This window comes from Dromiciops gliroides, chromosome 2 (genome assembly GCF_019393635.1).
Source record: "Dromiciops gliroides isolate mDroGli1 chromosome 2, mDroGli1.pri, whole genome shotgun sequence".
Classification (NCBI taxonomy): domain Eukaryota; kingdom Metazoa; phylum Chordata; class Mammalia; order Microbiotheria; family Microbiotheriidae; genus Dromiciops; species Dromiciops gliroides.
The window spans coordinates 549095245-549111796 of NC_057862.1; the positions used below are offsets into that span (position 1 = coordinate 549095245).

General features: G+C 38.5%; 1 protein-coding gene across 1 annotated transcript in view; it reads left to right on the forward strand.

The window, feature by feature from the left end:
* ACOXL (acyl-CoA oxidase like) overlaps positions 1-16552 on the forward strand; it is a 536612-nt gene that overhangs the window by 369015 nt on the left and 151045 nt on the right. Inside the window, 2 exon segments of the mRNA XM_043984906.1 lie at positions 4695-4804; positions 14895-15006. Of these exon segments, the coding sequence (XP_043840841.1) occupies positions 4695-4804; positions 14895-15006 (222 nt within the window).

The window sequence follows — 16552 nt, forward strand, 5'->3', positions numbered from 1 at the left end:
TGTTTACCAGAGAGCCATTCTATATGACAAATAGTATTTTTGGAAAGGAAAAAAAGTCAGCAGAACTGATCTATACATTCAAAAAGGTCTGAAAACATATGCAATGTGTAACACCTGTGAACATCCCACCTCCATGAAGGGGGTAGGTTTGGGCTGTCTTCTTATATCTCTTCATTCAAGTCCTGTTTGATCTCTATAATTTTGTTACATTTACTTTTTGTTTTGTTTTGTTTTTGTTGTTTTTTTTAGTGAGGCAATTGGGGTTAAGTGACTTGCCAAGGGTCACACAGCTAGTAAGTGTTAAGTGTCTGAGGCTGGATTTGAACTCAGGTACTCCTGACTCCAGGGCCAGTGCTCTATCCACTGCGCCACCCAGCTGCCCCTACATTTACTTTTTGATCTTTTGGTATATTGTTCTTTCTATTTATATTGTCATAGATACTGTATATATATATTTTTTTTTTCTTGGCTCTGCTTACTTCACTTTGCATTAGTTCATATAAACCTTTTCATGCTTCTACGTATTCATCACACACATCATTTCTTATAGCATAGTAACATTCCATTACATTCATGTACCACAATTTGTTTAGCCATTCTCCAATTAATAGGCATCTACTTTCTTTCCTATTTTTAGCTATCACCAGTTATAAATATTTTGGAGTATATAAAGACTTTTTTTCTTATGGCTTTCTAGAGTTATAAACCAATAATGGAGCCTCTGATGCAAAGGATATAGACATTTTAATAACTATATTTGTATAATTCCAAATTGCTTTCCAAAACAGTCATGCCATTTCACAACCCTACCATCAATACATTAGTGTGCCTATATTTCCACAACCCCTACAGCATTGACTGTTGCCATTTTTTTTTAACATATTTGCCAATTTGCAAGGCGTGAAATGAAACATCAGAGTTGTTTTGATTTGTTTTTCTCTAGTGATAAGGGGCATTTTTTGCATGGTTGTAAATACTTTGCAGTTCTTTTGAGAATTGTTTGCTCATATCTTATGACCATTTTTTAATTGAGCAGTGGTTATATCTATCAGCGTGTGCGTATGTATGTATGTGTAGATATCTGTGTGTATGTGAATTGTTTGTATATTTTGGGCAGCAAATCCTTATCAAGGAGTTTGATGCAAAGATTTCTTTTTTCCCATTTGGCCCTTCTGATCCTAGATGCATTCATGATGTCTCTGCAAAAGATTTTTGGTTTCAACTTCCCACTACTGTGTAAACACAGTATGTTCCTTCAGTTACTTTAATTTGGGGGGGGGCAGGGCAATGAGGGTTAAGTGACTTTCCCAGGGTCACACAACCAGTAAGTGTCAAGTGTCTGAGGCCAAATTTGAACTCAGGTCCTCCTGAATCCGGGGCCAATGCTCTATCCACTGTGCCACCTAGCTGCCCCAATCTTTTTTTTTTCTTTTTGGTGTCTCTGTTCCCACTGACTCTCTTCTCCTCACCACTGATCATTCTTCTCATTTGATATCCCTTTCCTTTTGCAGTTTTATTTATCTCCTGCTTTTTTTATGGTTATATGTTTTTTCCTCCTCTTTTTCCCTTTCATTATATTCACTAGTTTTAGTCAAGTATATTTCCTCTTCCTCTTCTCCCCTTCAAATAGTCTTGCTCCTTACTTTTGAATTTTTTTTTTTTGGTGTACCTTTCCAAAAAGAATTTCTCTCACGCTTTTCATTATTCATCCTCTCTTCTTGTTTACTCTAGACATCATTCTCTGATTCATGACCCCTATAATTATCTGGTCTTTCTTTCTCTGTATTTTGCATAAAATCAAGGCTTCCAAGGTATTCATTCCAGGCTCTTTAATCTAGGCACTTTCTGCCATTGCCTTGTAGGACTCACCCCATAGATTTCCCTTTTCCATTGTGCCTCACTTCCAGAACAGTGCCAATTATTACAAGTATCAGGGAAGACCCTGCCTCATGGCTGGGTGTCTTTCTTACCATGTCCCTGATTATTCAGCCCCCTACTCATATATACCCTTTTTCTTTTCTACAGTTGCCTGGAAATCTCCTCCCTGGGTCCATACTTTCCCATTCCTTCAGGTTCCAGTTGCCTCCAATGATTCCAATTCCTTTCCTCCCAGGACAAATAGATTTTTCAAGCACCAAATCCCTCAAGCCTCACCCAGTGTAAGGTCAACTATCTCTCTTGACCCCTGGGAGCATTCATCAGTGTAACTCCCTCCCAAATCCAAAGTAAGGCCTCTTTTCCTTTCCCTTCTTTTTCAATCTTTTCCCATTCTTCCTTACTTCCTTGTAGGCTCTTCTCTTTCTGAGACCACAGAGGTCACCTTCTGCTCATTGCTAGCCCTTAATTTGATCGCAGTGCATCACTTGTTTTTCTCTTCCTCTTGCTCCCCTCCCTTCCTTCTGTGTACCCTCTCATGTTGTGATACAGTCTTATAAAAGAAGCATTCACCTGTAGGCAAGGTGTCATCAGGTTCTGTCCATAATACCCCATGTTCATTTCTTCACTGTTACCTCTACCAGAGGTTACTTCTTTCCTGTGTGCATTTAGAAAGAAGTCTTTACTGGTCTCTATTGCCATTCTGTTGTTTTTGTTGTTGTTATTGTTGTTGTTGTTACTGTCCTTGCCTGTTATACTTATTTATTCCTCCTGCATTTTTGTTTTTTGGGGTGTTTAAGAATAAAATAATCTGTTCAGTTTTGGTTTTCTTTCTAAAAATGTTTTAAACTCTTCTTTATTATTGAACATCCATCTTTTGTCCTTTATGGTTAAGTTCAGATTTGCAGAATAGGTCACCCTGGGCTGTATCCCGAATGCCATTGTTCTTGGAGACACATTATTCTATTCCCTCCTCCTTTTCTAGTGGGTACAGAATAGTCTTGTGTTATTCAAATGTCCTTCCCTTTGTAGTTGAAGGTTTTTCTCCTAATGGCTTATAGAACTTCTTGTTTCTGAATTTAATTATTAAATTTGATCACTATGTATCTTGGAGTTTGCAGCCTTGGATTTTTTTTTTCTGGAGATGATCTGTTAATTCTTTCTACTGGAATTTCATTTTTTTATATTTAGAAGTTCTAGGAAATTTTCTTCTAGCATTTCCTTCATTTTGGTCTTCAGGTTTTTATCCTATCCTGTTCTTCTGGGAGAGCTACAATCCTTAGATTGTCTCTGCATTTCCTGTCTTTCAGTTTAGTCTATTTTGCTTGCATAGTAGTAGGCCTCCACCCGTCACTGACAACCATGGATCAGCCCCCTTAAGAACCACAGACCACAGTGTGGCTGTGTGTTATATCTACTCCATGAGGAGTAGCTGGAGTGTCCTCTCCAGGGCGCTGGCCTAGTGAGCATGTTTTCTTTTCCTTTCTTTCTTTCTTCTTTTCTAGGTTGTCCTTCACTTCTGTTTATTTGCATTCCTAAACTATTTTTTTCTCTTTTGTTTCTTTGATGAGGCTTGTCAGTGCAAATTCAAATTTTTCTATTCTATTGATTATTTTTGCTGTGCAGGACATAAGTCTCATTTCTCCATTAAACCACTCAGGAATAGTCTGCAGTGCTTCCATGTTCTCCTCAAATTCCACAGGGTCCCCTGTCTCATCAAGTGTTGGATCATTTTCCTTTATTTTGCAGTATTTATTCATAGATGCCTGAACTCATTTACTAGATCTGGAGGCCATATTTCTTTCTGCTGTTATGTTTTTCTGGTTGATTTATTTATGTTCAAGGTCTTTGAGTTTTCTTCTTCTTGAAATTTTTGTACTTTCATTTCCCTGCCTCCCTAACCCCAATTTCCTTATCACTCACTTCCCAATTCCCTCTCCTCTGACTAGTCTCCTCCCATAACGGGCAACTCATGGTTCATCAGCCTGGGTCTCTGCCCCACCTGACTTTTGGATTGTCAGAACTAGACCCTGCTGGATGCTGTGCTCTTTCCCTCAAGCTTGGTGGAGTGCTATATACATCCTCCCACTTCACCCATGGTGTCCTTTCCTGATGGCCTGTTCCACTCCCTTTGTTCCTCAGTTCTCTGGCCTAGCCCCAGAGTTTAGAGCCTGTTTTCCCCAGTATTAGCAATTCGGAGCTTTGCAGCACTAGTCCTTCTGGGTTACAGCCCTAATAAGCTTCTGCTCCTGAAGGGCTGTGGCCAAGCTGGCTCTCATGGCCTAAGCAAACTTCCACAGCCTAGAGTTAGGATATCCATGACACTGGAAGGAGGGAGAAGGACCAGGATATAGAGGTGGGTTTTGATGTTAGCCTGTATCATATACTTGGTTCTGCTGGTACAGCCTCCCTTCTGATAGCATGAGAAGTAAAAGAGGGGGAATTGAGTGACCTCGGGCTCATCTGAACTGAGCTTCAGTTCCTGGGTTGTTGTTTTTGTTTTTTAAACCATATTTTGGATTTTGGGTCTCCTAGACCATGGAAACAGCTGAAGTTACTTATCTTTGATGTATAATTTTTATTTTGGAGAGAATTTTAGAGGTCATTGGAATTGAGGAAGATGTGTTGTCACATCTTGTTGCTGATGTGACCCAGAAGGATGTTCAGACACTTTCAAAAGGATAAATATGTTATAACAAAGCACAACACCTAAAGCAACACTAGCATTTCTTAATTATTTGAATTATTATTAATAATTTCTTAAGTATTTGAATTATATTGAACCTACTGACACTCCAAAATGTGAATTCTATGCACAGGTGGTGGTACGGGAACTCCTTGCTCAGTATACCAAACAGTATGAGGAAAGACCACTTTTTGGCCTTCTTAGAAACTGGACAGAGTCTGTGAGTGACAACTTGAGAACCAGGTATGTACAGTTTAGACTTCCACAATCACCAGTCTTCTGCCCCCACTCCCAATATAATAGAGCTCAATTATAAAACAGCTTACTGTTACACACTTTTGGAACTACCAGTCTAATTCAGTTTATCCAGCAAATGTTAACAGTGCCTATTTTGGGTATTTTATAAGGCAACGTGCTAAGTATTAAGGATGGTTTGTGTTGCTGGCTCGATGAGTTCATCAGTGTTAGTACTCTCTCTACTACCATGAATGACAACCCATCCATGGCCTCCCATCCTCTGCAAGTCTAGTCCATGTCTTTCAATCTAATTCAATCTCAGGTAAATTTATTAAGCACTTACTTCTAGGTGTTGGGCTAGGTAGCGGATATAGAAAGACATAACTAAATATAGTCCCTGTACTCTATGAGCTCATATTCTACAAGGATGACATATCTATCATGAAGACAAATGAGTAGGTACAAAATATGTACAAATTAAACATGTAGTTATTAGAGGAGTGTAGAGTACATGAGAAGGCACAATGGGAAATAAGGATGGAAAGATGGGTTGGAGCCAGTTTGTGATGGTCATTACATGCCAACAAAGGAGTATGCATTTTATTATCAAGGCACTAGGGAATTACCTAAGCTTTTTGAGCAGGAAAGTATCATAGACTAATGCTTATTCATTTGGTAGCTGTGTGGAGAACAGATTAGAGAGGAGAAACTGGGTTCAAGGAGAGTAATTTAGAGACTCTTAGTATAATCTAGATCAAAGAGCCTGAACTAGGGTGGTAGCCATATAAATATAGAGAAATCCTACAAGAATCTACTTGAATGTCTGGAGGATTCAGCTTTTTAATATTTTGGGGATTCTGGTAGGGTGCTCATACTATCCATTCTTTATTTTTCATTCTTGTTACAGTATATGACTGGCCTACTTCCTTCTCTGGATATGCCTATTCTTGGTGAAATGTTTTACATCATTTCATATTTATGTTATTACTGGTCATATGCTATAGGTTACTTATACCCCCCATAGGTATATAGGTAGGAGGAAAGAAATAAAAGAATAAGGGAAGGAAGGAAAAAAGGAAGGAGAGAGGGAGAAAGGAAGGAGGAAAGGAAGGAATGGTATTAAGCATTCACTACATTCACTGTGATTATGCTGCTTTATGAATCACAGATACATAGCATCACTAAAAATACTAAAATATTTTAAATCAGTAAATAATACTGCCTTTTGCTGTTTTGTGAAATAATATTTCTTGTAATTCTGTTCTCTTCTTTGCTAATAAATGGTAATGATGTCAATGTCTTTACCTTTATCAGTAGATAGTAAACACAGCAGGATCTTGGATATACTATTCCTCTGTCAGTTTTGTGTCAGTGAAATTGTTTTCTGCTGTCTGTTTTCTGTTGTCTGTGAAAGCCTACTTGTTCTCTTCTCAGATTTCTGTCACATATACCTTTAATGTGCACAGACCATTCTCATAAAGAGTTTATAAAGATGGTTAAATGAATATATGAGTATGTTTTTGGTCAGGAACAACTACTCTTACTGATTTGTTTTCTTGAGTCCTATTTGCACTTCCTTTTGAGGATATAATGTACATATACATGCCCACACATATAAAAACATCAGGCATCAGTCTCCAAATTCTGTTACACTGTAACTGATGGGACTACAATCCTGTTAGCTACAATTTGCTAATAAATGGTGATGTCAATGTCTTTGCCTTTATCTACTTCCCATTTTTCAGAGTTAACAACTTATTCAAATAGGTCAGATTAGAGCTGTTGTAATTTCACACAGTGTCTTTTTTCTTATCTTTATACTATTCCTAATTTGGTGTTAATTTGACTGCACATAGACAACTGATTCTGAAATTTTTCCCACATCTAGCAGATATTTTCTGCTCTGTGTGTGTGTGTGTGTGTGTGTGTGTGTGTGTGTGATTTTACAAAGCAAAGGCATACAGCAAAGTCACCAAACTAATGAAAGGCTTTGAGCTCATGCCATTTGAGGATCAAAGGAACTAGGGATTTTTAGTTCAGAAAGAGAAAACATTTGGAAAGGATATGATAGCTGTCTTCAGGTGGCACTGGCTTATTAGGTGGAAGAAGGATTAGAGAGCTCTGCTTGGGTCTAAAAGATAGAATGAGGAGCAGTTGGTAGAAATGACATAGAAGGAGATTTAGAATTAATGTAACAACAACAAAACCTGTGACAATTAGAGCTACTACAAGTAGAATTAGTTGCCTTAACAGGCACTTGATTGTCCCTAACTGGAAGTCTTCAAGCAGAGGCTTGGATTTTTTTTTTTAAGTAAGAATTCTTATTTACATATAGATTGGACTAGATGGCCTCTAAAGTCTCTCCCAAAACTACAGTTCTATAATTCTGTAACCTGGTTCGGCATCCTGATCTGCTGTTTCTTAGCAAGCAACTCAATGATAGTCATTGTTGACTGTTGTTTAGGTTTGACCATTCAAACAGTTCCAAATCCACTTCATATTACTCCCATTCTCCCATTTCTCTGTCCTTCATCTCTGAGCCTTTGCTCATGCCTTTTACCATCAGAAATCATAACCAGCATCATCTGTTCAAATACTTACTTTCCAAGTTCAATTTAAGTTCCACCTTTTCCATGAAATCTTTGACCATTTTCTCTGCTCAAAGTTAAAATTTTCTTATGCTTCTCAAATTTCCTATAATGCTTTCTCTGGATTTCTCCTTTAAGTTATCTTACTTTTCTCTTGCATTTTGTGAATTTAAATACATGTTTTCCTCATTAGGCTGTAGCCTCCTCAAAAGCAATTTGCATTGTAATTATTTTTTTAATACTTAGCACGAGGCATATTGCATTATGCTTTAAAAAAATATTTGTTGAATTTAAGTGATTTGCCCCAGGTCACACAGTGGTAGATCTGGGACTAGAAGCCAGGAACCTTGACTTCCAATTTAATATTCTTTCCTTTACATTACACTATCTCCCTTGGTTTATGCAATATCAAAGGATTTCAAGTTTTCAGAATTTGTCTATTGTTTCTGGTTTGCTGCCCCCCCCCACACACACACACTCAGACCCCAGAACTCTAACCATTTTTTCATTTTAGAGAGGGCATTCAAAAGCTATGATGGGGCACTAATTAAATATATTTTATGTATATTATTGTAAGAGAGAGGTAGTAAAATTAGAATATATGGCAAGGGGTCTGGAAAAGATATAATAGGAGTGGATACACAAGGCTTTGTCTTCTAGGATGGAACTTCCTGACTATTCAGGGTGGAAGGAAATGAAAATTTCAAGCTAGGATAAAAGCACAGGTTGCAACTACTGATGTCTGTATATGAACCAATATTTCAGCTTTCCAGTGTATGAGAAAAACATTGACTTTTCTTTTTAGGAATGCTTGAAACCAACTCACTATCTTGTAGTGAGTAGACACAAAATACGATGAAATAATATGTGTAAAGAGCTTTGCAGTCCTTAAAGCCCCACATAAATGTTAGAAGTCACTATCATCTTCATCTTCACCATTGCACTTTCTTCTTTAATTGAAGAAATACACAGACCAATCCAATACCTTTTTCACTGAGCACCCTCTTGAGCTTTAATAGTCAATCAGTTAATAAGCAAACACTTATTAAGAACTTGATAAGGGAAAAAGAAATACAAAATAAGTCTAAAGCATGATTTTTCACCTCCAGATTCTCTTAGGTCTTACTTGTTATTTTCTCCCTTCATGCTTGTCTTTTTATGGATATGTCATCCACTGTGTCTGTCTTTAGCATCCAGGACTGGGGGAAGAGGGAAGTATGGAAGCCTCTTTGACAGGTGGAGATAGAAGTGGGATTTTTTTTTATCTTCTGAGAAAAACAGTTGGTGGGAGGCAGCGGTTCCACATAGGACAGTCTGACCACAGATGCAGTCACTCCAGGAGAGAAAAGGGCTACTCTCCCAAATAGTCAAGCCCTGACTCTTCATTGAGGTTGTGGGGGGAGGCAGCCTAGCAGCAGGTACCATAATAATGGGGCCCTGGGAGTGGCAACTTGGGAGTGATTATGCCATAGACCAGCAGGGGCACATGAAGCAATTGAAGGAATGGTTATTGTTATGTAGAGGAATTATGTTTCCCTGGAACTGAAATGTGCCCCCTTGATATTGGTGCCGAGAGGCAAAGGTCCATTTGTCTTGAATTAGTTAAACTTCTGCTGATAGCTCAAGTTCTATCTTCCCTGCAGTCCCTACATTGAACAAAGCTCTAGAGGAAGAGGTACATAGCCCTTTTGGCAAAATAGACAACCTAGCCCTCATGGACACCTATCACTGGTTTCAGAGATGTCAACTGGAGTCAAGAATGGCCCAGAAACTGAGAACACCAGTACTAGCTGAGTAAATACTTGAATGTATAAATAAATGAATAGAACCACTTTGGAGTATTATTATCTAGTAAGTCTGGAGACCTTTGGGAAAAGGCTCTGTGTCATAGAGGAGCCATAGGCAGTGGAGAGATGTAATAAAGGGAAGGAAGACTAGGAAAGGGAAAACTACCATATTCTCTAGTGGCCTTAGGTAACCAACCAATCCATAGGATTGTTAAGCATTTGGGAATAGGGGAGAAAGGGAGGAGAAGTAAATGGATACACCAGCCTTGGTAAGGTAGCTGTAGCTCGAGTAGCAGCAGAGCAGCTGGTTTGTCTAAATTGGTCAGATTTAACAGCTGTTTCAAGTGAGTCAGACAGAACAGTTCCAGCTCAGCCCTGAGGGGAATGAGGTTAGTTCTCCTTATATGTATGTTTGAGTAAAATGCTCTGGATATTCCGTCTTTACCAGTATAACTACTGAGGTGTCCCCTGGATTTGATGTAAAATTTGAACTAAATTAATTCCAGCTTTTCTTTCCTGGCTGAATTAATTCTATCCTCTGGGCCAAATCTGCTTCCAAATTAGGTCCCAAATAATCTCTCTTTTAATTTGTCTTCTGTGCACCAGGATTGTCAGATTTCTGTCTCAGAATAGTTTATTTATTTGGGAAACCTGACAAGGACTAACCCATATATTTGTCTCTGTACCTGGTATAGTCTGTGGTACTTTTGTCATCGTACAGAGGATCAAGATAGCCTTTAGGGGATTTCCTCACTTTGTAGCCTCACGGCACAGAGAAAACCTAGAATAATTTCTGCATGGGAAACTTCCACCCCAACCCCAAGTAAACCAAGGCTGATTCTATACTTGTAGTTGCACAGTTCCCAATAATGCAACATTGTTTAACAGACAAAAAACAATAACAACAATAATATTAATAACAATAATAGCTACCATTTATATAGTGCTTTTATGTTTACAAAGTATTTTACAAATATGCTCTCATTTTATCCTCACAATCTCACAACTCTGGAGGGTGTTAGTATGACCTCCATCTTACAGATGAGGAAGCAGACAGAGGTTAAGTGACTTGCTCAGGGTCACATAGGTAGTAAGTGTCTGAGGCTGGATTTGAACTCAGGTCTTCCTGATTTTAGGTTCTATCCATCTGAACCATCTAGTTTGCATGTTGTCTCTCCCAGTAGGCTGTGAGCTCTTTGAGAGTAAGACCTGTCTTTTGCCCTTCTTTGTAGCCCCAGTACTTGGCACAGTGCCTAATTCATGGTAGGTACTTTAATAAAGGCTAGTTGACTGACTGACCTAGCTACCTCAAAACAAAAATCCCTGACTGACAGCAAAGATTCATGCAAATCCCCAGGTACTAATGTTCCTGTTGGGGTGGAGGTCCTGCCCCTGTAAGTCTTGCCTGATCTTGTGGGTTCCTTGGTTTTTAAAGTCGGAGAGATGGTCATGGTGGCCATATGCTCCTCTTTCTTTCTCTTTCTACCTTCATGCTTTGTAGCACAGTCAGAGAGTCCTTTAATCACAGAATCACACAATCTTACAGCTTCAAGGGACTTCAGAAGCCATTTAGTCCCACCAACACTTCTCCAAAGAACTGCATCTAAATTAGACTCAGCAAATGGTCATCTGCCCTTTGCTTTAAATCTTCTAGTAAGGAGGAACCCACTACCTTCCAAACCAGCTCATTCTTCTCTTCTCCCAGAGCAGAATGAGACAGTAAATTCTCTTACTCTTTGTCTTTTCCTTTGTTTGTTCCTCCTCTTGAATCACTAGGGCCCTTCCTTTTTTTTTTTTCTCATCGTCACCAGGCTCATCTAAATTAGAGGGAATGGGAAGGAGAAGCTGTGTGTGTGCATATATTCTTTCAAGGTGCACCAATACTTGGAGGTAAGGGTAAAGGAGCAATCCAATCTGCTTACTGGCTAAAATACTTTTCCAAAATAGATTTGATATGCTAACAACAATATTGAAGTTGTAAACATTTTGGTTCTTGTCTGTTCATCCCTGCCTTGGTTTGTGGTTTTAAGATCAACTCTACCTTTTATATACTGTAAAGGAGTACTGTATATAAGCCCACTTCTTCCTAAACCTGGAAAGGTTTTCTTGATGCCCAGGAGGGAGACATGACTCTTAATTGACTGAGAAATCTGTGAGCCAAGGACGTTACACAGGGAAGCAGGGCCTTTCCTTTACATATTCTTTTTTGTTGTTTGTTTGTTTGTTTTTTGCTTTTCTGAAAGTAAGTGATCTATGTATTTATTTGATTATGAACATTTCTATTTATAGTCTGGGGTTCCAATTTTTATCCTTCTTTCCCTCCCTCCTCTCCCCCCTCCCTGAGGTGGCAAACAATCAGATATGGGTTATGCATGTAGATTATGTAAAACATTATCATTTGTCATTTTGTACAAGAAAACTTGATTAAAAGAAAAAATGAAAGAAAGTGAAAAATAGCATGCTTCAGTCTGTTCCATCAATATCAGTTCTTTCTTTGGAGGTAGATAGTATGTTTCATCAATAGTCCTTTTAAAGAAGACTCCCCAAGTATCCATGTTTGTGTATGGCCCCAGGTCTGGGTCCTCATTGGCTGATTTTTTGTTGCTTTATATATCTCATATATTTAAGATTTTAATATTTCAGTATTTCTATAGGGGGTACAGTGATTAACATGCCAGGCTTGGAGTCAGGAAGGCCTGAGTTCAAATTTAGCTTCAGACACTTACTAGCTATATGACCCTGGACAAGTCACTTCTCAGTTTCCTCACCTGTAAAATGGAAATAATAACAGCACCTCCTTCCCAGGATTGTTGTGAGGATAAAATGAGATAATAATCCTAAAGTGCTTAGCACAATGCCTGGCACATAATACATGTCATGTAATTATTAGCTATTATTAGCAGTATTAGCCATAAGTCAAGGAATTTCCTTGTTTTTATTTTATTTCATACCACATGTCCTCTTGCTAAATGCCATGTTTCATGGTGATTATTGCTGGGGATGAGCAGAGCATCTGGAAATTTGAATCCGGTCAGGAAGATACCTACAAGGGGCTAACAGGAAGATGCCCATAGAGGGCTAGCAAGTTTCAACATATACCACCCCCACTTCTATATTGGGATTCTTCTTTCCTCGGATCTCATACAGAACTTTGCTTATATGACTCATGGAACTTGATACTTTGCACCACTGCATTATTATTTATGAATGTGTCACCCTCCAGTCTAATGTTAGACTTGAGGTCAAGAGACCTCAGTTCAAATCTCACCTCAGACACATATTAGCCATGTAATCATAGGCAAGTCATAAAAACAGAGACTCACTTTTCTCATTTGAAAAATGGGGATCTTTCCATTCGATTAAATATGTATTCATTACATACATGTTACGTTCAAGGCATTGTACTAGCCTCTTGGGATATGAAGTCAAAACAGAAAGACAGTTCCTGCCCTCAATGAGCTATGTTTGTGCTACCTATTTCATGGGGTGGTTGTGGGAAGACACAGATCTAAAGTGCTATAAAAATGGAGTTACCATCATTATTATTACTAAAAATTAAGCTCTTGGGGCAGCTAGGTGGCGCAGTGGATAGAGCACCGGCCCTGGAGTCAGGAGGACCTGAGTTCAAATCCGGCCTCAGACACTTAACACTTACTAGCTGTGTGACCCTGGGCAAGTCACTTAACCCCAATTGCCTCACTAAAGAAAAAAAAAATTAAGCTCTTCAAGGATAGATACCATATAGTCTTCATCAGTGGATTCTGCTCCCTATTTCTAGTACAGTGACTTGCATCTAGTAGCTACTCAAATATTTATTATATTTAATTGAATTATCTGCATTCGTATATTTCCCCATTTGCTCATGAATATCTCGTTTTCTACTCAGAGATAGCCCTGGGCAAAATTGGAAGTAGGTAGAGTTTATCTTTGGTATCCCCAGCCTCCCCTTTTCTCCCTTCTCTATTGTTTCTACCCACCTTCAGGTACCCGCATGCTGTTTTCTTCTACCAAAGCCTACTCTCAGGAAAAGTTAGACTATCAGCTATATTTAGTTTTATGTGACTTTAAAGCAAGGTATAATCTCTTCTAGAATCATTCACCTTCTCAGCTTTATTTCTCTTTTTGGAATGAAGCCATGTACCTTCCCCCTTACAGAGATTTCAGGCACCAGCGAATAAAAGACAAGGGCGTATGTGTTTGGGCAGAACAGGAAGGTCTTTCTTGGTACCTTTGAAATGATGCTCAAAAGGCAGCCACCTGCTCCACCTAGAAATAAAGCCAGCTCTGATAATACTCTTAGTATATATCTGTCTAATGACAAAAGTTGGTCAGTTGAGTGGCAGAAAAAGTAACTGCTGAAAAAAAATCATTCAAACTCATGACAGGGGTGGAAGATGCAAAACACAGGCCTACTCTACCCTTTGAAAGGCTAGCAGTAGAAGGGCTGCTCCTCTCTCTCTCTCTCTCTCTCTCTATATATATATATATATATATATATATATATATATATGTGTGTGTGTGTGTGTGTGTGTGTGTCTATATATGTATATACACATACATACATATATAGATATGTATATATGTGTGTATATATATATATCCCATCCCAATCTCATTTCACCCTCAACTTCAATCCTACTACCATTCCTGCAAGCAGTTTCTCTTCTGAAGGCTTCTGCAGTTTTGACACTGGTTTCCCTATCCAGAGCTTTGTAGAGTCCCATTCTCACCATTCTCTAGCTATGGGCTACTTCTGAGCTGAGAGCCATAGAAGCTCCTGAGTATATATTAGCCCCGCATCTACCTTAGTAATTTCTAATGACAGACATTTCTATAAGAAGCCACACCACTGAGTCTGAGCATAGGTGCTGTCTGAGAGCCATATCTCTAAGTTTGAATTGAAACTTGTTTCTAACCATACTGAAGCCAGGGGGAAAGAAATCTGGGTTCTAACTTTGACTGTACCTCTAATTCACCATGTGACCTTGGGCAAGTCGACTTCACCTTTCTGGACTTGTTTAACTCCTTCTGTAAAACAAAGTGGGTTGGACTAGATATTCTCTGTACTCTTGTAGTTCTAACATTCTAACATTTGGTGGTTCTTCCACCAGGAAAAAGCCTCTGAGTATGATGAGATTATAAAGTCCCAATCAACTTTCCCCTAGATCTAAGTGGCCATTTTGTTATCATGCCCTACTATATGCTCAGGAGGTAAAATAGTCAACTTTTAAATAGATAGCATGGGATCTCAAGAGAACATCAGATCCATTTCCTCTGTCACCAGGAAGGACTTTCATGAACTTACCTCCATTAAAGTCATAGAGTATCTTTGAAAATCCAGTCCGTGTGCTTTAATGTCTAACTTCACAGTGGATAAATCCTTTCTGATGTCTGACCTACGATAATCTTGCTCCAATTTAAAACTCTTTTTTTCTAATGAAGTTAATTTATAGAAGCAGTAAGACATCATGGATAGAGTACTGAGCTTATAGTAAGGAAAACCTGTATGCATATCCTCCATCTGATACTTGGGCTCTATGTGTCTCAAACAACTCCCTAGATCTTACCTAGTGGATAGAGCTGGGTTCTAATCTGTATTGGAGAAAGTTCTCACACTGGAACTTTCCCCTACACTGATTAAATCATAGATTCTTCTATTATGCACAAAATTTGTTTATTCAATACAATGGATAACATTTGATTGTTGCATTTTTCCTTTAGCTTTTTGGCATTCAACATGGACGCTATTGGTAATCTGACCTTTCTACTGAAAGCAGTGAGTTTTCGAGAAAGAGTTCTTCAAAGAGGACTAGCAGCCAGAATCTACCATAAGGTAATATACACAGTATCATTTTTTTTTGGTTTACATGTGGGCGATAAACCTGATTTTGAAAATCCTATTAAACATGAGAAGGCATGAATAAATTGCTCCATAGCAATGTATTTCAGGGCACATTTGAAAACAGACTCATATGTAGCTTGTGACTCTTGTCGGTATTATATTGTAGACATTCAGAAGGCAGATACCCTCTCCTGAAAAACGTGTTTTCCATATCATCTCCTATAGTGTCATCTTTGTTGTTATTCAGTCATTTCAGTCATATCTGACTCTTCCTGATCCCATTTGTGGCAAAGATGTAGAGTGAATATTCCTTCTCCAACTCATTTTATGGATGAGGAAACTGAGGCAAACAAGGTTAAGTGACTTGCCCAGGGTCACACAGCTAGTAAGTATCTGTGCCCAGATATGAACTCAGGAAGATCAGTCTTCCTGACCAGGACCAGCTCTCTATCCACTGTGCCACCTAGCTATTCATATAGTGTGCTCTTCATGATGGTAATGACCCAATAGGAATGAAATTTTTTGTAAGCTTCATGAGAGCAGAGACTGTCACTTTTTGGTAGTCTCTAGAGTTTTGGGGTCTTTGGTGGTTCAGTAATGCTATGTCCACTTCCAATGCAGATTGCAAACCTTGTATATAAGCCATGTATGGCATGTAAACCCATGCCCCCTTATCCTATGCTATTCTTGCTTATGTTCTCCCATAGATCTTCCATGAAGGATCTACTCAACACACTTAGAGGCCGCCTTCTCATAATGCCTTGCAAATAGAGTAGGTGTGTAATACATTTTTGTTGAATGAATGATTGGACTTTCTAATTCAGTGATTCCTAATTCTCTTGGTACTACAAAATTAATGTTCAGTTTTTTCACCAATAATTACCTTATAAAAAGTGCTGTGAGCCATTTATTTATTTCTAAACTAAAGTACAATATGGTATAGTCAAAAGTGAGCTGAATTGATGTAGTGTCAAAGAACCTTGATTCAAGTCCCAATTCTTGTACTTACTACCTGAATGGCCTGGGACAAGTCACTTCACTTTAGAGGGCTACAAAACTTCCAAGGTTCCTTCCTTGTAACCTTTTTGTAAAATGAGAATGATAATAACAGGGTACCTACCTCATAGGACTGGTATGAGGATCAAATGAAAGAATGCCAGTCCAGTGGAAAGAATGCTAGATCTAGAGTATAGAGGATGTGAGTTCAAATGATGGCTCTTCCACTTATTTTGTATAAGGCTTTCGTCAAGTCATTTAAACTCTGTGGGGTTCGGTTTCTTCATTGTCGTAGAAGGTTAGAATACTGAATACTCATTATATGGACCACACTCACATGTATATCACTTCTCCCCAGGCTGCCACTTGATTCTTTGCTATGTATTTAGTTAATTTTATCCTCCTGGGCTCTATGGTGATTTAGGGGCATGTTGTAATACTTTATTTCTCATTAATAAACTTGTCTCTCATTAAAGAGGCCAATACCCTCTCTTAATTAAATATCAACTGATGAAATAGAGAAACCTTCTTTCCCAAAGAA